This window comes from Salmo trutta, chromosome 11, assembly GCF_901001165.1.
Source record: "Salmo trutta chromosome 11, fSalTru1.1, whole genome shotgun sequence".
Classification (NCBI taxonomy): Eukaryota; Metazoa; Chordata; class Actinopteri; order Salmoniformes; family Salmonidae; genus Salmo; species Salmo trutta.
Window position 1 is genome coordinate 4,592,156 of NC_042967.1, and position 23,261 is coordinate 4,615,416.

The 23,261-nt window shown below is 45.5% G+C and overlaps 1 protein-coding gene across 10 annotated transcripts; it reads right to left on the reverse strand.

The window, feature by feature from the left end:
• Position 1: 1 nt before the first annotated feature.
• On the reverse strand, positions 2 to 19,607 carry LOC115202123 (oxysterol-binding protein 1). Of its 10 annotated transcripts, none has more exons than XM_029766023.1 (18): positions 19,270 to 19,607; positions 18,190 to 18,368; positions 13,566 to 13,774; positions 11,792 to 11,960; positions 11,362 to 11,473; positions 10,846 to 11,044; positions 10,572 to 10,686; positions 10,337 to 10,394; positions 10,045 to 10,215; positions 9,301 to 9,546; positions 5,252 to 5,372; positions 5,034 to 5,137; positions 4,561 to 4,841; positions 4,117 to 4,376; positions 2,714 to 2,746; positions 2,591 to 2,623; positions 2,427 to 2,465; positions 2 to 1,958 (listed from the first exon to the last, which is right to left on the reverse strand). In XM_029766023.1, exons 2-18 carry the CDS (start codon positions 18,324 to 18,326, stop codon positions 1,816 to 1,818), a joined length of 2,430 nt encoding a protein of 809 aa, XP_029621883.1. In that variant the 5' UTR covers positions 18,327 to 18,368; positions 19,270 to 19,607; the 3' UTR covers positions 2 to 1,815. The 10 variants fall into 10 exon arrangements, with proteins under 10 accessions (XP_029621883.1, XP_029621888.1, XP_029621882.1 ...); XM_029766028.1 differs by having other exon boundaries at positions 10,337 to 10,391; positions 19,218 to 19,607; XM_029766022.1 differs by having other exon boundaries at positions 19,218 to 19,607.
• Positions 19,608 to 23,261: the final 3,654 nt, after the last annotated feature.

Consider the following 23,261-nt stretch of genomic DNA (forward strand, 5'->3'; position numbering starts at 1 on the left):
GTGCACTTCTCCAGTCAGGCTTTATTACAATCACCCTGCGATGCTGTTACACTCAGAGCACCACAGTGCACTGACCACACGATCCATAAGAGAGAATGAATGGGCATAAAAACAGGAAAGTATGAATAGAGAAACAGGACGGAATTAATAAAGACAGTGAAAGACAGACAGACCGTAAACAATATGGCAGTATGACTAATTTACCTCTTAAGATGGGTCCAGTATAAACTCTGGTACAACGGACAAATGGTTTTTTGATAGTGATATTTTTGTGAAGCAAGTTGTGTACTTTTTTTTTTTTTTTACCATTATGGTCTTCACAGCAGTGTAACTTATGTGCAAACAAACTGTTGGATCATATGTTGTACAGGGATTGGGACAACACGGTAGTGATCAAACAAATTGACTTAACGGACAATCCAGTTTTAAAAGGAAAAAAAAATGGGAGTTCTCTCTGACCTTAAACACAATCACTATTATTAATAGCACTAATTACTTCATTTGATATCTACAAATATGAGCAAACGTCTGTTTCGTTTTTCCTCAAACATTAAGTACACTTGAAAATAAGATGTATTTTTGGAACGCAAGCTCACATTCTGTACTAGTGCGGCACACACACACTTTAGTTCATGTAGATTACGAGTAATCTCTTGACGTGACCTCACACCCTGAATCACTAATTTATAGTGCACTACTTTTGAATACGGCCTATAGGGGGTCAAAAGAAGTGCACTATATAGGGAACAGGGTGCTATTTTGGACATATCCACCCAGTAAATTACTAGGCCACTATTCCAATATGTTATGATCAAGTCTGCTTCACACACTAACCCTAATAAAGAAAACTATACGGCTACCCTAGATTGTTTTGCTGTTGGAAGAGGCGGAAGTTATCTTTGGGATGTAGGGCGTAGTAGGAACTGTTTAAATAGTATTTTATGGCGATACATCCTTCATTTAGACAATTACGCTGCTTTGAGATGGATAACAGGCTCCAAGCCCAAACTATCCATGTGCCAAGCAGCAGAGGAGCTAATGTGATGTCACCAAGTTCTAGAGGACACACCCACACCTCTTAACAGCATTTGTAAAGCTTTGAAAATCTGGCAGCCTCAAAGCAGACATAAGCACCAACCCATTGCTATTATAACCCCCCTCTTCACATACTGTTCATGTCCATATGCGTTTAGTCCATATCCTTTGGAAGAGGAACAAGGTAGAGTTAGTGTTCGATAGTGTTACATCGCTAGAATCTGTCAACCAGACCACCTATTTGCCCCCAGTCTTTTCCACAGACTAACATAGCAAGAGATGAAGTGTGAGAGAAAGAGAGCGGCAAAGGAAGAGACGGAGAGAAAGACAAAGGCCTTGCCAGTGGATCTAAAGGGAGATATCTAATTGTAGTGAAGATGAAGCGTCGGGTGTGACGTTTTCCCTAGCTACAGATCTAGGATCAGCTTCGGCTCCCACAATGGTGGGAAATGCAAAACAGACCTCAGATCAGCATCTAGGAGAAACTTGACCCTACCCAGAAGATGAAGGCAGAAGAAAGCAGGTCTGTCCCCCTGTCCGGTTGCACTGTGCTGCAGGGTCTCACTGCCCCTGTGCACACCATCCCCACAGAGAGTGATAGGGGAGAGGTAGGGGGCATTACAACCCAAAATCTATCCTGAAAGAGGGAGGGTTGGGGTTAAACAGGGTCAATGCCCAGGTTGCCCCTTCTTCAATTGGGGAAAAAAGGGCGGCTTGTGGCCTTCCATATTCCAAATGCCTGGGTTAGTACAATTCGCTGATGGGGGGGGGGGGGGGGAATCAATATATATCAGGGCACATGTCCCAGCTGCCGTGGTCCTTCGCCTCCCAGTAGCCCCCCTTGTAGACGTGCATGGACTCTCCCGTGACGGCGTCCTCGGCCCGCTCGAACCACATCGACTCATAGTTGTCCTGGTGGACGCCTGACGGAAATAACAAGAGAAAAAGAAAGCCATTTAATCTATTGAAAGAACCATAGATGTTGAGGACCTGCCATGGAAGCTTTGGGAAAGGCACTTCTGCATCAAGACCATATAAAAGAAGGATGAGGTCAGGGGTTTTTCAGTCACTGCTTGAGCAATGATCATGACAGTATTGGCTCACCCCTCTTTGGTATGATCCTGGAGAAGCAGAACATTAGAACAATAGGATGACAAGGACAACATTGCAGCAGTATGGTGGTGTCTAGCTACAATAGTTAAGAGTTATTTCTAGTGCTATAAGATATGACACACACGAACACCGTAAGACTTTGGGAACTAGTATTTCTCAACCAAGTTATGCTGCAACTACTAGAGCTTCTAAGAGGAAGAAGACAAACTACAGACAAATAACAACAGAGAAAGAGACAGAAGGAGAGTGAGAGAAAGAACAGCACTGGTGTTACTTGCTTTTGACAGCAGCTCCATAATGACCTTCCATGTCATCCACTGGGAGGGTGGGGGGGGGGGCAAATGGAAAGATATGAGGGACGGATGATGTGGAAAATGTATCTAAAAAAGGTGCGAGAATTAAATCATGGTGTTTGTGTGTGTCCCGAACAATGAATACTTGCTTTGATACTCTGAGAGGGGCGGACCATGTGGGGCTGCAAAGGGGAAGACTGCCAGATGAGTATTGTGAGTGTGCGGATAGAAAGACAGTGATATAGAGAGGAATAGAGTAGAGGGCTACTTGCTTGGAGTGTGAGGTGGAGAATCGTCGGGGTCCGCTGAAGGGGGAGAGAGGAACATGAAAAATTGAAAGAAAGAAATGAAATTATGAAAAGAAGAGGGGGGGGGGGAAGAACCTACAACCTAACCAAATAAATCTAATTAATATATGATGATGCTTACTGGTGTGATGTGAAATTTAAGCTAGCCTATTTTAACTACGCTACTGAGCTGTTTGCTACCACAGGACATTTCTGCATATCAATTTAAAACATTCCTCTTGAGTATTAGAATTCAAATGTGAATTTCACAGCACAATAATAAGTCATTTCTAGGCATAGCCTGGAAATCTGGGTCGTATTCACTAGACACCTTAGGTAGAAAAACCTCCCGAAACAGCGAGGGACTACCTGAACTTGTCAAATAAGAAACTTGTTTCGTTGCAAAACGTTTTGCTGCAGTGTGCACTAATGAACACGACCCTGGTATTGATTGACTAGCATATTTGCGTCACAAAAAAAGCTAGCTAACTACCTTTGTATACACGCACACACTAAAACGGAAAGTGATAGAAGGATCAAGTGTCAGAAGGAGAGGGAATAAGATCTAAAGAGTGGAGAAAGCGAAGGAGTGTGCTACAAGGACACAGATGGACGGAGGAAAGGGGGGAGTTTGTGGTACTTGCTTTCGTCCGAAGCCTGGCTCGCTTCCGTACCAATCTCCACTGCATCGGCTGAACACAGCACAAACCAAGGATGGATGAATAAAGAAAGCGGGATATGATGAGATGATGGATCATCAGAGGAATTACATACACCTACCTACCTTGTGAAAAGTGGAACAGATTGTGTGTGTGTGTGTGTGAGAGAGTAAAGGTAGAGTGAGACAATAGGGGGAAGAGAGGAGTACTTGCTTTTCAAAGGCGAGTCAGTGATGAAAGAGTCCTCAATGACAGCTTGGGGGACAGAGAGAGACAGACAAACGTGTGAAAGACAGACAGATATATACAAGAGGAGAAAGGGACAGACAGGTAGACTATGAACACAGACAGCTCTGGGACGACACACTCACTTTGTCTTTCCTCCGACCTGCCTCCATCTCCTTTTCCTCTCTCTAACTACAATAGAAGCCAAAGAGACCAGACTCCTCATTCAAGTTAAATGGGGAGTACTTGCTTACTCACAAGCACAGGAAATGGATCTTGCTCCCATCTTGGGCATGTCCCAATAATATCCTCAAGTGTGCACTTGTTTACTACTTCAAACAATGGATTGGTGAGACATGGGTGTCTCCACCATGTTTCTTATACCAGTCATTTCCTTTCAAATAAGTACAGGAAAGTCAACAAGTGAACACTTTGGGAGGAAGGAGATAAACTGGGATGTAGCCCTTCTTGCACCTCCTCCCCTCGCCCCTCCCTCTTTCTCACCGTCCTCTGCTACTTCCACCCCTTCTACACCCTCCTCAGGCAGGTTGGCTGCACGCTGGGCCTCTCGCTCCCTCTCGCGGCGGACGCTCCTCTGCTTCTCCTCCAGCCGTTGCTTCTCGGCGTTGGCCTCGTCCCACCGGCCCGCCTCCATCAGCTGCTGGTCGGGCCGTCGCCGGCTGTCGGTGGGCGCCACGCCCTCCTCGGGCTCGTTGAGCGTCAGCGCCAGTGACGAGAAGTAGTACATGGTCTCTGCTCCCTCACTGCAGATGGGAGGAAGTGAGAGGATGGGAATTAAAGAAGGGACACATGAAAGAGACAGACCAAACAACAGAGGTGAGATGATTGAAAAAGACGTGTTCTTTGACACACCAAATGTCTTTTACCTTCGCTGCACCTTTTCAGCAAAAAAAAAAAAAAAAGTGCCCTCATCCACACTCTACTCACGGTAGCGGGTTCTTTTTCCAGAGCTCCTTGGCTTTGAGCGTCTGGTAGACGGTCTTCTGTTTGCCCTCGGTGCCGTTCTCGCCCTTATTACTCTGCATCACCCTGGAGAACTCCATCTTCTCATCCCACGTCCCTGACAGCACATAGTGGGCCTTACCCTCCTTGTCTGTCACCACACCAGTCACCTTCCTGGCCACGTCTCTGGAGAAGTAGCTGTACGGGGCGAACTTCAGATGGCAGCGGTCGCCGGTCCGGTGGTTCACCACGTCTATCTCGCCCGACTAAGAAAAACAGAAAGAGAGAGAATGGAATTCTTTGTGTGTGTAGATCAACATAATAAATGTTGAATGTTTTTTGGAATTGGTCTAAAATCTCCTAACACCCACAGTAGGTTCTGCATCTGTCTATTCCAAAGATTGTGGCATGATAATGTCAGTAACAGATATAGCCATCGTGTGTGATGTTTTTCTTACCTGGTCGATCCACAATTTGCCCACAATAATGTTGTGTACGGTTGTAGTGACTTTCTTCCACGAGTAGTGATTGTTGCTCTTCTCAAACATACATTGGATAGAGCCTGTGGAACACGATTACACCACAGTAAACATGTCAAACGCCAACTAAACAAACAAAAGAATGAGCGCGATGGAAACGTTGGCTGGCAGCTATCAGTCCTCACACACTGCCTTACCCAGAGGCATGATGGAAAGGTATTTTCCCCTGAACTTGCTGGCGAGGGAGATCTCCTGTCGGAGGGTCCAGCCTCTCTCTGAGATGGCATGATGAGCCGCTGCAGGCGGGTGGTGACTCACCTGGATGAAGGAGGATTGGGAAGGGCGATATTACGAGTCACTAAGCACAGTGTTTTCCAACTCCGGTCCTGGGGACCCACAGGGTACCATTTTTATTTTTAACTGTGCACTAAAAACACCTGATTCGACTAATTAATGGCTTGATGATTAGCCGATTACTTGAGTCAGATGTGGTTGTGCTGGGCTAAAAACAACATATGTAAAAATGTAAGTGTAAGTGTGTGAATAATAGCCAATGTTTTCCTCTCTTTTCCTCCCAGGGAATTGAGTACCACAGTATGAGTCATAAAACCCGGAAATCAGTTCCAATTGTTTTTTTGAACATTCATTTTTCCATTGGGATTTTAGAACTAATTCATAAGGTTTGTGTAGGCTTACCATGGCGTGACGTTTTGATAACCGCAAAATCTCTCGGACAAGGTAACTTTATCAATAATTTGCATAGCAAGTTTTTTTTGTCAATTGAGGCAAATATATATTGATAAAACTCACAGCTATCAAAACGTCACGCAAAACACAGTTAATTACATTTTTTTGTAAAACACACAATGTGAAAAATGAATGGCGGAAAAACCATTGGAACCATTTCCGTGGTTTTATGGGTATTATGTGGCGTACTATTGGAACGTGCTACAGCAGAAGGGAACGTTTCAGCACCACAGGTGATGGACAGCGCTGGAACTCTTGACAGTTCTCTGACAGTTCTCTGACTAACTGGCTGTTTCTAGAGGTACCACTACTCATCGATTGCCCTCTCTGTGTTAATTCTCGCAAGGCTGCCGGCCCATACGGCATCCCCAGCCGCGTCCTCAGAGCATGCGCAGACCAGCTGGCTGGTGTGTTTATGGACATATTCAATCAATCAATCAATCCTTATCCCAGTCTGCTGTTCCCACATGCTTCAAGAGGGCCACCATTGTTCCTGTTCCCAAGAAAGCGAAGGTAACTGAGCTAAATTACAAATGGCACCGTAGCACTCACTTCCGTCATCATGAAGTGCTTTGAGAGACTAGTCAAGGACCATATCACCTCCACCCTACCTGACACACTAGACCCACTCCAATTTGCTTACCACCCCAATAGGTCCACAGACGGCTCAATCACACTGCCCTAACCCATCTGGAGAAGAGGAATACCTATGTAAGAATGCTGTTCGTCGACTACAGCTCAGCATTTAACACCATAGTACCCTCCAAACTCGTCATTAAGCTCGAGACCCTGGGTCTCGACCCCGCCCTGTGCAACTGGGTCCTGGACTTCCTGACGGGCCGCCCCCAGGTGGTGAGGGTAGGTAACAACATCTCCACCCCGCTGATCCTCAACACTGGGGCCCAACAGGGGTGCGTTCTCAGGAAGTCAGCCCTCTCCTGTACTCCCTGTTCACCCATGACTGCGTGGCCATGCACGCCTCCAACTCAATCATCAAGTTTGCAGACGACACTACAGCAGTAGGCTTGATTACCAACAACGATGAGACAGCCTACAGGGAGGAGGTGAGGGCCCTCGGAGTGTGGTGTCAGGAAAATAACCTCGCACTCAATGTCAACAAAACAAAGGAGATGAACGTGGACTTCAGGAAATAGCAGAGGGAGCAGCCCCCTATCCACATCGACGGGACAGTAGTGGAGAAGGTGGAAAGTTTTAAGTTCCTCGGCGTACACATCACGGACAAACTGAAATGGTCCACCCACACAGACAGCGTGGTGAAGAAGGCGCATCAGCGCCTCTTCAACCTCAGGAGGCTGAAGAAATTCGGCTTGTCACCAAAAACCCTCAAACTTTTACAGAAGCACAATCGAGAGCATCCTGTCGGGCTGTATCACCGCCTGGTACGGCAACTGCCCCGCCCACAACCGTAAGGCTCTCCAGAGGGTAGTGAGGTCTGCACAACGCATCACCAGAGGCAAACTACCTGCCCTCCAGGACACCTACACCACCCGATGTCACAGGAAGGCCAAAAAAATTATTAAGGACAACAACCACCCAAGCCACTGCCTGTTCACCCCGCTATCATCCAGAAGGCGAGGTCAGTACAGGTGCATCAACGCGGGGACCGAGAGACTGAAAAACAGCTTCTATCTCAAGGCCATTAAACAGCCATCACTAACATTGAGTGGCTGCTGCCAACATACCGACTCATCTCTAGCCACTTTAATAATACAAAATGTATGTAATAAATGTATCACTAGCCACTTTAAACAATGCCACTTTATATAATGTTTACATACCCTACATTACTCATCTCATATGTATATACACTGTACTCTATACCATCTACTGCATCTTGCCTACATCAAAAACTATGAAATAACACATATGGAAACATGTAGTAAGCAAAACAGTTAAATCAAAATATATTTTATATTTGAGATTCTTTAAAGTAGCCACCCTTTACCTTGATAGCTTTGCACACTCTTGGCATTTTCTCAACCAGCTTCATGAGGTAGTCACCTGGAATGCATTACAATTAACAGGTGTGCCTTGTTTAAAAGTGAATTTGTGGAATTTCTTTCCTTAATGCGTTTGAGCCAATCAGTTGTGACAAGGTTGGAGGGTATACAGAATATTGCCCTATTTGGTAAAAGACCAAGTCCATATTATGGCAAGAACAGCTCAAATAAGCAAAGAGAAACGACATCATTACTTTAAGACATGAAGGCCAGTCAATCTGGAAAATTTCAAGAACTTTCAAGTGCAGTCGCAAAAACCATCAAGCACTATGATGAAACTGGCTCTCATGAGGACCACCACAGGAAAGGGAGACCCAGAATTACCTCTGCTGCAGAGGATAAGTTCATTAAAATGACCAGCCACAGAAATTGCAGCCCAAATAAATGCTTCAGAGTTCAAGTAACCGACACATCAACAGTTCAGAGAAGACTGTGTGGATCAGGCCTTCATGGTTGAATTGCTGCAAACAGGACAACAACCCAACACACCTCCAGGCTGTGTAAGGGTTATTTTACCAAGAAGGAGAGTGATGGAATGCTGCATCAGATGACCTGGCCTCCACAATCACCCAACCTCAACCCAATTGAGATGGTTTGGGATGAGTTGGACCACAGAGTGAAGGAAAAGCAGCCAACAAATGCTCAGCAGGTGGGAACTCCTTCAAGACTGTTGGAAAAGCATTCCCGGTGAAGCTGGTTGAGAAAATACTAAGAGTGTGCAAAGCTGTCATCAAGGCAAAGGGTGGATACTTTGAAGAATCTCAAATATATTTTGATTTGTTTAACCCCTTTTTGTTTACTACATGTGTTATTTCATAGTGTTAATTATTCTACAATGTAGAAAATAGTACAAATAAAGAAAAAGCCTTGAATGAGTAGGTGTCCAAACCTTTGTCTGGTACTGTATGTTTAAGTAATATGTCTAATTAAGTAGTTGTCACTTGTTAGTTTATAAGTACTTATCTTCTTACCTTTGACCTGTTTAACTGCCAGTATCGAATGTCTGCCAGTGTTGAATGTTATGGTTAATGTTTGACGCCAGACTGGATTCGAGGACAGTGATAATGTATCTGTGACACTGTAGCAGCTGATGCTGTGACTTCCTGCAAGCCTCTCGGGCTGGTGTTAACAGAACATGTGATGCTGTGAGATTAGTACTTAAGGGCCTTCTCTGCTTTTGTTCTGGAGGGGTCTCCTAGTTGCAATAAACCGGATTGATACGATCAAATTGTTGTGATGTCAATTTGTGGTTTATTGAATGTGTATTGTTTTAAAAACATATAGCCACTGTGAATGCAAAGCTTCTTCTCTAATACTCTCTCTCTGCCCCCCTCCCTCTTAGCCATTTGAACCTGTAGCCCTCACTCCCCCTTCTGTTTTTCCAATTCCTCTCTTTCCCAACCAGGCATTCCCCCATTACCCCCCTCCCTCCCTCTCATTCCTACTAGTCTTTCCCCTGTCCCCCCCTCCCTTTTTACCTGTTCACACAGTGAGCGGTAGCCGCTCTCCCTCAGCCGGTCCAGTTCGTAGGTCTCCCCCAATAGGGGGTTGAAGGGTTTCCCTGTGCGGTGGACCGTAGTAGAGTAGGATGATACGGTGAAGGCAGCCACGTAGCACAGCTGCTCCAGAGAGCTCTGGCATTTAGCTGCCTTGTCTAGGAGCTCGTAGTACTCCAAGTCCTCAGATAGACGCTGGAGCATGGAAATTGGCTCGTTGAAGTTCACCTGAGATAAGGGGAGAAAAGAGGGAGAGAAAGGAAACTTAGAATGGAACGGGTTAGGGAAAAATACAGATAACTGCCAAAATAAAGGAAACACTGACATGAAGTGTCAATGCGCCTTAGCATTGATTCTGCAAGTCTCTGGAACTCTATTGGAGGGATACAACACCATCGTTCCATGAAACATTCCAGCATTCGGTGTTTTGTTGATGGAAAACGCCGTCTCACACACACTTTAAACCCCCTATGCTCCTTAACCGCTTAAAAAACTGAGGAACCATGCTGTGTGGAAGCACCTGCTTTCAATTATACTTTGTATCCCTAATTTACTCAAGTAGTGCGTTTCCATTATTTTGGCAGTTACCTGTCAATGCATTTCATTCCAGAAAGATTTTCTCTCCCGATTGCCCTCGTTCAATACAATGCACAGAGCTGAAAGCAACGGTTAGGGTGTGCTGCAATAGTCTATAGTCACACACAACCACACACACGTGTTTCTTACAGGCATGGGGATCTTGGAGAGCTCCTTGCCGATGCAGTTCTTCATGATGCTCCAGAGGTTCAGAGAATAGTTGGGCTTGTCTGGGATTTTGGTCCGCCTCTTCCTCACTGGCTCAACCTCCAGGGACTGCGGCGACTCCGGATTGGACCCCAACGACTGCTCGTCACAAAGCTGTGGGCGGCCAAAAAAAAAGAGGGCAGAACACAAACACATTTTTTATTTCAAGGGACATCCTATGTACCGTAAAGCAAGTAATAAAAAATAAAAAAAATAAAAACAGTGACAGACTCACTGATTGGTCATCAATTCCAGTCTCAGTGCTGAGACCACTGACGTTACTTCCTGATCTTCTGGGTGGAGGAGAAAGAAACAGAGATGTATATAGAGAGAAAGAAATGCATTTTACCAATTACAATTTGCCTTCTAAAAGCTCAGTTTAAAAATCGCTCATAAAATGGCATGCCATTTATATTGATAAAAAGAGGTTTGAGCGAGGGAAAGAAAGAAAGAGCGAGAAGCGTGCTGACCTATGATACTTGGGGTCGGCCGGTACAGTGATGAACCCCGCCGGGTCCTCCATAGCGTCAAAGAACTCATTCTCGTCATCCTCGTCGCTCGCGTCACCCTTTGCTGAGCCCGAACCTGAGAGGAGAAAACAAAATATTATGAATGAGAGCAGGTTGTAGATTCAGTGGTTGACTTAACTAGCAGGCTAACAGCCAGTTTGGAGTTAAGGGGATAAAGTTCAGGGGTCAAAGAGTTAATGCAACAGATCATTCGGGGTCAGAGGTGATGCCTTACTCTTGCTGTCCAAGGCGGGGTTGCTCTGGGAGAGGGGCAGTACGGTGGCCCCTCTAAAGGCCCTCTCCAGGTGGTTGTGCTGCTTGGCTAGCTGCTCCAATGTTTCCTCCAGCCTTATCCTCTGGTCCCGCTCTGAATGCAAGGCTTTCTGCCACCGTTTACTGTGGGCCTGGGCCAGGGACAGGAAGTCTCTGCACGCCTGGGGGGAGAAACATTAGGGAAAGGTTAGAGGAACATTTTATAAAAACACCAAAAACAGTACTGCACGCCTGGGGGGGGGGGGGGGGGGGAACGTTAGGGAAACAGAGGAATGTCAGGGAAACGCTTTTAGAACATTCATACTGTACCACAAAGCCTTCTAAATGTTTGTGTAACAGTCAAGATACAGATGGCTCGTACGGTGGGCTTCAGCTAGAACGAGGTCTTTACTAAATTATTGCACCTTGACTGTATTCTATGTACAACGCTTTGTAAACCAGTGTCGCCGTTGCACACGACAAAAACAATAACACGTACGTTGATCATGGCGTTGGAGGTGATGCGGAACAACGTGGCTCTCTCCGTCACCTGCCGGATCTTGCCATCCGTGTCGCCTCCCAGCCGCACCCCCTCCAGCTCTGACAGGGACCTAGGACAGAGGCACAGCCAAGGAGAGTCAACCAGTCCCTTCAACCCATCCCTTTTCAATGTAATTTGTTTATTCACTCAGACTCCTTTGCAACCAAAACAAATATCTGGTCCATAACAAAATCTTAGCCCTTAGTTGGCCAACCAGTTACTATGTGCTTGTAAGGATAGAACAGAACAATAGCTTTTTGCATCCATTGATGTGTTCTATGGATGTGGGCAAAGTTATCTTGTTCTATTACTATCGGTGTCTATACATGGGGATTCAACCAGTTGTTTATTGTAAGGTTTGTGTGAGAGTGATGGGTTGACCTCTGACCTTTGGAGGGCAGAGCCGTGCTTGGCGATGAGGTCGTTGCAGGTGCTCAGGTCTTCCACCTTGCTGCCCAGAGTGCGTAGTGTGGACTGTACCTCTGAGTTAGAGTTACGTGCCCCTCCTCCCTGTCCCGAGGTAGGGGGTGACGTGGGACACTCATCACCAGAGTCGTCTGGAGAAGAAGAGAAAGGAAAGGGTTACACACACACACACACTATAATATACAGTACCAGTCAAAAATTTGGACACCTACTCATTCCAGGGGTGCTTTCTTTTTCTACATTGTAGAATAATAGTTACGACATCAAAACTATGAAATAACACATATGGAACCATGTTGTAACCAAAAAAGTGTTAAACAAATACAAATATTTAGATTCTTCAAAGTAGCCACCCATTGACTTGATGACAGCTATGCACACTCATACATTCGCTCAACCAGCTTCAACTGGAATTCTTTTCCAACAGTCTTGAAGGACTCATTGTTGGGTCATTGTCCTGTTGAAAAACAAATGATAGTCTGTGGTAGCCATGCTGTGGTAGCCATGCTGGTTAAGTGTGCCTTGAATTCTAAATAAATCCCAGACAGTGTCATGAGCAAAGCCCCCCCACACCTCCTCCTCCATGCTTCACGGTGGGAACCCCATATGCGGAGATCTGTTCACCTACTCCTCGTCTCACAAAGACACTGCGGTTGGAACCAAAAATCTGGACTCATCAGACCAAAGGACAGATTTCCACCGCTCTGATGTCCATTGCTCATGTTTCTTGGCCCAAGCAAGTCTCTTCTTATTATTGGTGTCCTTTAATAGTGGTTTCTTTGCAGCAATTTGACCACGAAGGCCTGATTTTTGCAGTCTCCTCTGAACAGTTGATGTTGAGATCTGTCTGTTACTTGAACTCTGTGAAGCATTTATTTGGGCTGCAATTTCTGAGGCTGATATCTCTAATGAACTTATCCTCTGCAGCAGAGGTAACTCTAGGTCTTCCTTTCCTGTGACGGTCCTCATGAGAGCCAGTTCCATCATATTGCTTGATGGTTATTGCGACTGCACTGAAATTTTCCGGATTGACTGACCTTCATGTCTTAAAGTAATGATGAACTGTCGTTTCTCTTTGCTTTTTTGAGCTGTTCTTGCCATAATATGGACTTGGTCTTTTACCAAATAGGGCTATCTTCTGTATACCACCCCTACCTTGTCACAACACAACTGATTGGCTCAAACGCATTAAGGAAAGAAATTCCACAAATTAACTTTTAAACAAGGCACACCTGTTAATTTAAATGCATTACAGGTGACTACCTCATGAAGCTGGTTTAGAGAATACCAAGAGTGTGCAAAGCTGTCATCAAGGCAAGGGTGGCTTCTTTGAAGAATCTCAAATATTTTTGGTTACTACATGATTCCATGTTATCTACAATGTAGAAAATAGTAAAAATAAAGAAAAACCCTGGAATGAGTAGGTGTCCAAACATTTGACTGGTACAGTACATGAAGAAAAATAAATACATTATGTCAGAATAATAGCCCCACCCTCTCACTCTAACTGGGGGTTATACAGTAAACTGTAATTTTTGAGAAGAAAACAACATGTTCTCTCTCCATAACCACCTCTTTCTCAAAGAAACATGAACAAACACATACAGTATACAGTCCACTCAGACACCCCCCTCAACCCTCCTTCCCTTACCCTCTGACTGTACCCATCATAGACTGTTCTAACCAGACAAATCCCTTCCTCTCCCTCCTCCTTTTTCCTCTTCTCCCTCCCTCACCAGACTCGGCCTGATTGCGGACAGCCTTGGCCTTGGCTAGTTCCAGGGCGGTGATCCAGCGCTGCCGTTCCACCTCAGAGCTGGCCTTCAGGTGGTAGGTTTGCGCTCCGCCGTTGGAGATGACAAAGTTGCACGAGTCCTCCACCGCGATGTTGGCTGTTGCCAGGTTGATGGTGCCCCGGCACGTGTGGCCCATCTCTGCCTGGGTTCTGGGGAGAAACAGAGCGAGAGAAAGGGGTGGGTTTAACTAGGGTCAACTCCCGAACCAGCTCCAACTCCCAAACCAGCTCCAACTCCCAAACCAGCTCCAACTCCAACTCCCAAACCAGCTCCAACTCCCAAACCAGCTCCAACTCCTGCTTGTATGGCTGGTCCAAAAACAACTCCTAGCCCCCTAACCTGATCCTCTTCAGTGTTTGCTCATCTGAAGGAACCATACAGGAAGCAATACGGCAGAAGCTTTTCTAAGCCTACTGGAAGCCAAGATGAAGACATCACTTAAATTACGCCTACCTGGTTTCTGCAAACACCAAAAACAGGGAAAGAGGTTAGGGAATATGTTCAGACTGAGGAAGCTTTAGGATAGTTGGAGCAAAATTGAGTAACCTAATTTTGGACAACAATGCTCTCTGTTCCACATTGTTTTATTTTACATTCCACTAAGTAAAGGTCTCTGATTACAACCAGTTTAACCAGGAACCATTATGGATTACACCAGCAAAGAGGGATGGACCCAATACTCAGATTACAGGGAAGCGTGGCAATAGAAACCAGCTGACTGATGGTCCAGTCTGGACTATTGGCTATTGTTGCCCAACTAATTTGTTCATATGGAATCTGCCCAATACAGCTATGCTATCTCGGGGACAATCTAGCCTAGTGTTGGAAAAACATTTCATATTGCAACGTTTCTGGTTTGGCAATTTTGCATGATTGCAAAAACCTTTGTGCAAATGTCTCGCTAAATGCACTCTTGGCAAGTTATTTGAGAGAAAACAACAAGACTCAGAGAGAGGAACATGAAGTGTGTGAATTGTTGGATGTGCTTATCACCGGATTCTAAATTGTTAGGCAAACAGTAGTTCACAGAACACACACAGCAAGCTTGTAGTGGGAGGTGAATGGTACACAGCAACATGTCTCCAAAACTCAAACACGACTCATATTACACAGCCCAATGAAGACATGATGACTCCCCCCACAGGGCCGAAAACAGGCCAAGCATTCAGACACACGTCTTTGTTGCAAACAAAACGAAGATGAGTCATGCAATATTGTGACACCATTAAATGGCAAAGAGTTAAACAGGGACTCCACGATGACCTCTAGCTTCAATTTCTTTATGATACTGTGCGCCATAGTCAAAACTCATGATAGGGATATAAAGGAGCAAGTTGTATTCACCTTATAGTGCAGGGGAAATGTCAACACAACACAGAGCAAATCACAGCTATAATGTAACCGTTTATACATTGACAGTGGGAAAATGACTGTAGCCATATCCCTGGATAACAATGACATTCTTCTAGATTTTTCCATTAACGCGTGATTGCGGCCTGCAATTCAGGACGTTCCTGCATGGGGGCATTACGGCATCTGCAGGAACGCCCCCACCTCGAGCACGACATCTTCACGCTTGTGTGACACTTTTGTTATTTTGGATTTCCCTTGATTGTCTAGGCGATTCAAATGTGGGTCAAAAGGGTAAATAAAAGTATTATCAGAGTTATTCAGGGTCTAAGAACACTGTCTACCGGTACCCTAGGACCTAGCTACCGGTGTTGCCCCCGCCTGCTGTGTACCAGAGTCCTCCTAGCTAACAAGCTAGCTAACACAGTGTCATTCACTCCCACTGGCACAAACACCTGCCCTTGCCGTTGTTAACAGAACTGCTGGAAAGCAGTGCCCAAAAGGTGGGGTGCAGTACACTGTCTACTGGTGTGCTAGCTTGCTACTTATCCCGCCTGCTGTGTACCGGAGTCCAAGCTAGCTAACTAACTAGCTAGAAGACAGCGTCCTTCACTCCCACTTGTCGAACACCTGCCCTCGCCGTCGTTAACAGAACTGCGGGAAAACAGTGCCATACAGGCAGAGGCGAAGGACACCGTCTACCTTTGTCCTAGCTAGCTATCGACGTTGTCGCCCCCCGCTTCTTCTTCTGTGGGGTTTATTGGCAGTTGGCATCCAATGTTATGGTGCATTACCGCCACCTACTGTACTGGAGCACCCTGCCTGTGTACTGGAGTCCTAGCTTAAAAATGGACCAATAGAAGTATAAAGAGGGGTTCCTGCAGATGCAGGAATGCCCACAAGCAGGAATGGCCCTGAATTGCAGGCAGCAAAGATTTCTGGTAACTGTTAGTATCTCTTTGCATCCTCTGTAACAGATAACACTATGTCATGCCACCCCATCTCGCCCATTCTTTATTTTATTTTATTTTATTTCACCTTTATTTAACCAGGTAGGCAAGTTGAGAACAAGTTCTCATTTACAATTGCGACCTGGCCAAGATAAAGCAAAGCAGTTCGACAACATACAAAAACACAGAGTTACACATGGAGTAAAACAACATACAATCAATGATGCAGTAGAAAAAAAACAAGACTATATACAATGTGAGCAAATGATGTGAGATAATGGAGGTAAAGGCAAAAAAATGCCATGGTGGCAGAGTAAATAAAGTATGGCAAGAAAAACACTGGAAAGGTAGATTTGTAGTTTGAAGAAAGTTAAAAGTTAAAATATAAATAATATGGTGCAAAGGAGCAAAATAAATAAAATAAATAAATACAGTAGGGGAAAAGGTAGTAGTTTGGGCTCAATTAAAGATGGGCTATGTACAGGTGCAGAGATCTGTGAGTTGCTCTGACAGCTGGTGCTTAAAGCTAGTGAGGGAGATAAGTGTTTCCAGTTTTAGAGATTTTTGTAGTTCGTTCCAGTCATTGGCAGCTGAGAACTGGAAGGAGAGACGACCAAAGGAGGAGTTGGCTTTAGGGGTGACCAGAGAGATATGCCTGCTGGAGCGCGTGCTACAGGTGGGTGCTGCTATGGTGACCAGTGAGCGGAGATAAGGGGGGACTTTACCTAGCAGGGTCTTGTAGATGACCTGGAGCCAATGTGTTTGGCGACGATTATGAAGTGAAGGCCAGCCAACGAGAGCATACAGGTCGCAGTGGTGGGTTGTATATGGGGCTTTGGTGACAAAACGGATGGCACTGTGATAGACTGCATCCAGCTTGTTGAGTAGGGTATTGGAGGCTATTTTGTAAATGACATCGCCGAAGTCGAGGATTGGTAGGATGGTCAGTTTTACGAGGGTATGTTTGGCAGCATGAGTGAAGGATGCTTTGTTGCGAAATAGGAAGCCAATTCTAGATTTCACTTTGGATTGGAGATGATTGATGTGAGTCTGGAAGGAGAGTTTACAGTCTAACCAGACACCTAGGTATTTGTAGTTGTCCACAAATTCTAAGCTAGAACCGTCCAGAGAAGTTATGCTGGATGGGCGGGCAGGTGCAGGCAGCGATCGGTTGAAGAGCATGCATTTAGTTTTACTTGTGTTTAGGAGCAGTTGGAGACCACGGAAGGAGAGTTGAATGGCATTGAAGCTCGTCTGGAGGGTTGTTAACACAGTGTCCAAAGAAGGGCCAGAAGTATACAGAATGGTGTCGTCTGCGTAGAGGTGGATCAGAGATTCACCAGCAGCAAGAGCGACATCATTTATGTATACAGAGAAAAGAGTTGGCCCAAGAATTGAACCCTGTGGTACCCCCATAGAGACTGCCAGAGGTCCAGACAGTAGGCCCTCCGATTTGACACACTGAACTCTGTCAGAGAAGTAGTTGGTGAACCAGGCGACGCAATCGTTTGAGAAACCAAGGCTACTAAGTCTGCCGATGAGGATGTGGTGATTAACAGAGTCAAAAGCTTTGGCCAGGTCAATGAATACGGCAGCACAGTAATGTTTCTTATCGATGGCGGTTACGATGTCGTTTAGGACCTTGAGCGTGGCTGAGGTGCACCCATGACCAGCTCTGAAACCAGATTGCATAGCGGAGAGGGTGCGGTGGGATTCAAAATAGTCGGTAATCTGTTTGTTGACTTGGCTTTCGAAGACCTTAGAAAGGCAGGGTAGGATGGATATAGGTCTGTAGCAATTTGGGTCAAGAGTGTCACCTCCTTTGAAGAGGGGGATGACAGCAGCTGCTTTCCAATCTATGGGAATCTCAGACGACACGAAAGAGAGGTTGAACAGGCTAGTAATAGGGGTTGCAATAATTTCGGCAGATAATTTTAGAAAGAAAGGGTCCAGATTGTCAAGCCCAGCTGATTTGTAGGGGTCCAGATTTTGCAGCTCTTTCAGAACATCAGCTGAATGGATTTGGGAGAAGGAGAAATGGGGGAGGCTTGGGCGAGTAGCTGTGGGGGGTGCAGTGCTGTTGAATGCAGTAGGGGTAGTTAGGTGGAAAGCATGGCCAGCCGTAGAAAAATGCTTATTGAAATTCTCAATTATAGTGGGCTTATCGGTGGTGACAGAGTTTCCTATCCTCAGTGCAGTGGGCAGTTGGGAGGAGGTGTTCTTATTCTCCATGGACTTTACAATGTCCCAGAACTTTTTCTTACCTGTAGTAGGATAGTAAACCGTTGCTCAAGACAAACCATCGTCGCTGGTAGCCCTTGATGTAATTCGTCCATTTGAATAGCCATCCTTTGTATGTGTCTCCAGCCGGAGTCGGGGTGAGTGCCTTGGGCTCCGACATTACGACAGTCTGAGCCTCCACAGTAGGCTAGTAGATTGGAGCCTAGGGAGATGAAAAACAGTAAGACAACCTGGAAATGGCATGGGAAAATCTACAGACTATTTACTAGCTAACTAATCCATACATACTTGGGACACATACTAGAAGACCACGTATGCTGTCAGTGTCAAGTCTGAACAGTTTCGACGGTCACTACAAATCAGCATAACCCAAAGGCCGGAAGATGACGATAGAGTAATTTCGATATCGCCATCTACCGGCCTTTGGGCGACAATCAGCAGTCAACACCCGATGTCCCATCAGTGACACTAGCCTACCTTTGGTTAACAGTATCATATTGCGTAAATTGATATAGGAAGTCATATCAGCAACTTAGCTAGCTAAGCTGGATAAGTTGTTGGAGACCAACTGCTGCTAGTGATGTTAACAAGACTTAGCTTCCTAGCTAGCCTGCAAACGTCGTGCTAGATAGGCTAAACAGGTAGCATTAGCTAAACTAGCTACAGTAGCTAACGTTAACGGCATAGCCAGTCTTGTCGAGAGCAAGACGATAAGAGCAATAACGTTTCCATCCAAACTTTGGCATGAAGCTAGAGGGATACTAGTTACTACTACACAATTTGCAATGACTATACACTTTACACATTTAGCACTGTCAGTGCAAAATCAACAATAAGTCGCTAGCGGCCTAACAACACAGCACAGCCTGGCGCTAAAGTGCAGCATCACACACCGCACTCACGACAATGACAGGCGGATCCACCTCGGCGCTAACGACCGTCGACCGAGAGTCGATGCCTTGAGCAGCTGATCAACTCAAGTTTTGCAATAAAAATACACTTTATTATGCTCGTATAGCTAGTTCATTAATGAGCCATACAATCAACCAACCTTTATCAATATGTCGAGGAAAAACTGACGCAATTTCCTTGGGCTACTATACCTTGACAACTTCAACATCCGACTATCAGACTGGGACATGTACTTTTACTTAAAAAATGAAAGTAACATGACAAACGTAGCTATCAAGCCACAACCTTCCCAATCAAAGTTCTTCGCCTTAGAATTAAACGTCAGGAACACAATTGATTTCACCGTTTTTTGTTAACATTTATTTTTTATTTTTTTTACAAATCTTTCCACCTAACGTTTACCTTGTATCAATGGGCGGGGTGTGCACATTGTAGACCATTTCATTGGGCCCTAAATTAAATAGCCACCCACCTGGGGAACCGGTCCATGCAAAACGAACTAGTCCACTCACTGGTACCACCTGTGTGCGGCCAGAGACGTGAAACAAAATACTCTCGCTTCAAAATGTAAACACAAAAATAAGAGTCATCGTCAGAAACCTTATGTTATTTATTTTTTAAGGAAATCATTTAATATTTCTCAACTCTGGTGGAACCTTCAAATACAGTCATTGGGTGGAACACTGGGTGGGGCGTACAGGGGTGAATTCATTACGGAAACCGTTCACCGTTTTTAGAACCAAACGGAAGCAAACAGAGCAAAACTAGAGTTTCCATTGGACAAATTCGGGTAGGTCCCGCCCCATTTCGTTCCTTTTGCTTCCACTTAAGCCTTTTGCAACATAATCGGCATAATGAATACACCCCTGGTGTTTTCTGGCTCTTTGGGGGTAGCAGTTTCCCTTAACCATTGATCTAGGATCAGATTACCATAACCCCAATTCCGTATATTTTATTGGTGATGAAAAACATCTCACCCTGTATCTTGACCTGTCTCCTGTCTCACTAATCTGTGCCATGGGTCCACAGTCTGTTAGCAGTGTCAGCTTCAGTTGACCCGTAGTGTCCTGTTCCAGTCCGAGGCACTACTGTCTGTCTCATGCCCAGTTAGGTTCCAAGTCTCAGATTGTGGCCTTAGTAGCAGCTGCTATGAGTCGTAAGGCCCTAGGCCTCCCACCCTGCTAGGGTCTCAGCCACCTGACTTGGGGAACCCACCATTTCCTGACCCGGTGGGCCTGCTGTCTTCAGCTATGGGGGGGCCGTCTGCCACCTGCCCTGGATGCCCCTCACACCGGGGAAGCCACCCAACCTCACCTCAGGATACCTTACAGGCATTCTTCAGAGCAAAGGTCCCCTGAATCTGGGAGCCATCTCCAGCTGGTAAGGTACTGTGTCAGTTGGTTTCTGCAGGAGCCATGCCAACTCTTGCACTAGGAGCCAATCCTAGTCCCTTCGAGTCATGACAGCTGGTCTGAGAGAGAGAGAGAGAGAGAGAGAGAGAGAGAGAGAGAGAGAGAGAGAGAGAGAGAGAGAGAGAGAGAGAGAGAGAGAGAGAGACAGGAGAGGGGGAGCAGGGTCGAAACAGCAGGTCTGGGACAAGGTAGCACGTCCAGTGAAAACAGGACACTGCTTACAAGCTGCCACTAGTTTATGTCCAGACGCACCTTGACTGGTCCCTTTGTTGCTATGCCTACATGTCCTGACATTGCCTGCACCTTTGATTACAGCCTGCACCTTTGATTATAGCCCTCTCATTGTTCAGATATCCATGGAAGGGCAGAGATGCCGAACAGCAAAGGGCGATTCCACACCAGCGGAAGCAGAAAATATTTAGGGTCTCTCAGATTGTTCTGGCAATTCTCACATATAAACTTCATTGGGAGGAAGGATGTTTGACATGCTTTATACATTTCTATCACAAACAATTATTTTGAAAATCATGATGAAAGTGGCCATTTTAGGCAATTTGTAGACCAATACGTCTCCTGTAAGACCTTGTGATCTGTGAATCGTACATGAAAAAGACAATATCTTGGTGCCATTATACTCCTAATAGTGTGCTCTAACATACAGTTGAAGTCGGAAGATTATATACACTTAGGTTGGAGTCATTAAAACTCGTTTTTCAACCACTCCAGAATTTTTTTGTGAACAAACTATAGTCGGTTAGGACATCTACTTTGTGCATGACACAAGTAATTTTTCCAACAATTGTTTACAGACAGATTATTTCACTTATAATTCACTGTATCACAATTCCAGTGGGTCAGAAGTTTACATGCACTAAGTTGACCATGCCTTTAAACAGCTTGGAAAATTCCAGAAAACGATGTCATGGCTTTAGAAGCTTCTGATAGGCTGATTGACATAATTTCAGTCAATTGGAGGTGTACCTGTGGATGTGTTTCAAGTCCTACCTTCAAACACATCGCTTCTTTGCTTGACATCATGGGGAAATCAAGTCAGCCAAGACCTCAGAAAAAAAATTGTAGACCTCCACAAGTCTGATTCATCGTTGGGATCAATTTCCAAACGTCTGAAGATACCACGTTCAACTGTAAAAACAATAGTAAGCAAGTATAAACACCATGGGACCACGCAGCCGTCATACCGCTCAGGAAGGAGACGCGTTCGGTTTCCTGGAGATGAACGCACTTTGGTGCGAAAAGTGCAATCCCAGAACAACAGCAAAGGATCATGTGAAGATGCTGGAGGAAACCGGTACAAAAGTATCTAAATTCAGCAAAAAAAAGAAAATGTCCTCACTTTCAACTGCATTTATTTTCAGCAAACTTAACATGTGTAAATATTTGTATGAACATAACAAGATTCAACAACTGAGACATAAACTGAACAAGTTCCATAGACATGTGACTAACAGAAATGGAATAATGTGTCCCTGAACAAAGGGAGGGTCAAAATCAAAAGTAAGTCAGTATCTGGTGTGGCCACCAGCTGCATTAAGTACTGCAGTGCATCTCCTCCTCATGGACTGCACCAGATTTGCCAGTACTTGCTGGGAGATGTTACCCCACTCTTCCACCAAGGCACTTGCAAGTTCCCGGACATTTCTGGGGGGAATGGCCCTAGCCCTCACCCTCCGATCTAACAGGTCCCAGACGTGCTCAATGGGATTGAGATCCGGGCTCTTCGCTGGCCATGGCAGAACATTAACATTCCTGTCTTGCAGGAAATCACGCACAGAACGAGCAGTATGGCTGGTGGCATTGTCATGCTGGAGGGTCATGTCAGGATGAGCCTGCAGGAAGGGTACCACATGAGGGAGGAGGATGTCTTCCCTGTAACACACAATGTTGAGGTTGCCTGCAATGACAACAAACTCAGTCCGATGATGCTATGACACACCACCCCAGACCATGATGGACCCTCCACCTCCAAATCAATCCCGCTCCAGAGTACATGCCTTGGTGTAACGCTCATTCCTTCAACGATAAACGCGAATCCGACCATCACCCCTGGTGAGACAAAACCGCGACTCGTCAGTGAAGAGCATTTTTGCCAGTCCTGTCTGGTCCAGCAACGGTGGGTTTGTGCCCATAGGCGATGTTCTTGCCGGTAATGTCTGGTGAGGACCTGCCTTACTACAGGTCTACAAGCCCTCAGTCCAGCCTCTCTCAGCCTATTGCGCACAGTCTGAGCACTGATGGAGGGATTGTGCGTTCCTGGTGTAACTCAAGCAGTTGTTGTTGCCATCCTGTACCTGTCCCGCAGGTGTGATGTTTGGATGTACTGACCCTGTGCAGGTGTTGTTATATGTGGTCTGTCACTGCGAGGACGACCAACTGTCAGTCCTGTCTCCCTGTCTTAGGCGTCTCACAGTACCGACATTGCAATTTATTGCCTTGGCCACATCTACAGTCCTCATGCCTCCTTGCAGCATGCTAAAGGCACGTTCACACAGATAAGCAGGGACCCTGGGCATCTTTCTTTTGGTGTTTTTCAGAGTCAGTAAAAATGCCTCTTTAGTGTCTTAAGTATACATAACTGTGACCTTAATTGCCTACCGTCTGTAAGCTGTTAGTGTCTTTTCGACCGTTCCACAGGTGCATGTTTATTAATTGTTTATGGTTCATTGAACAAGCATGGGAAACAGTGTTTAAACCCTTTACAATGCAGATCTGTGAAGTTATTTGGATTTTTACAAATTATCTTTGAAAGACAG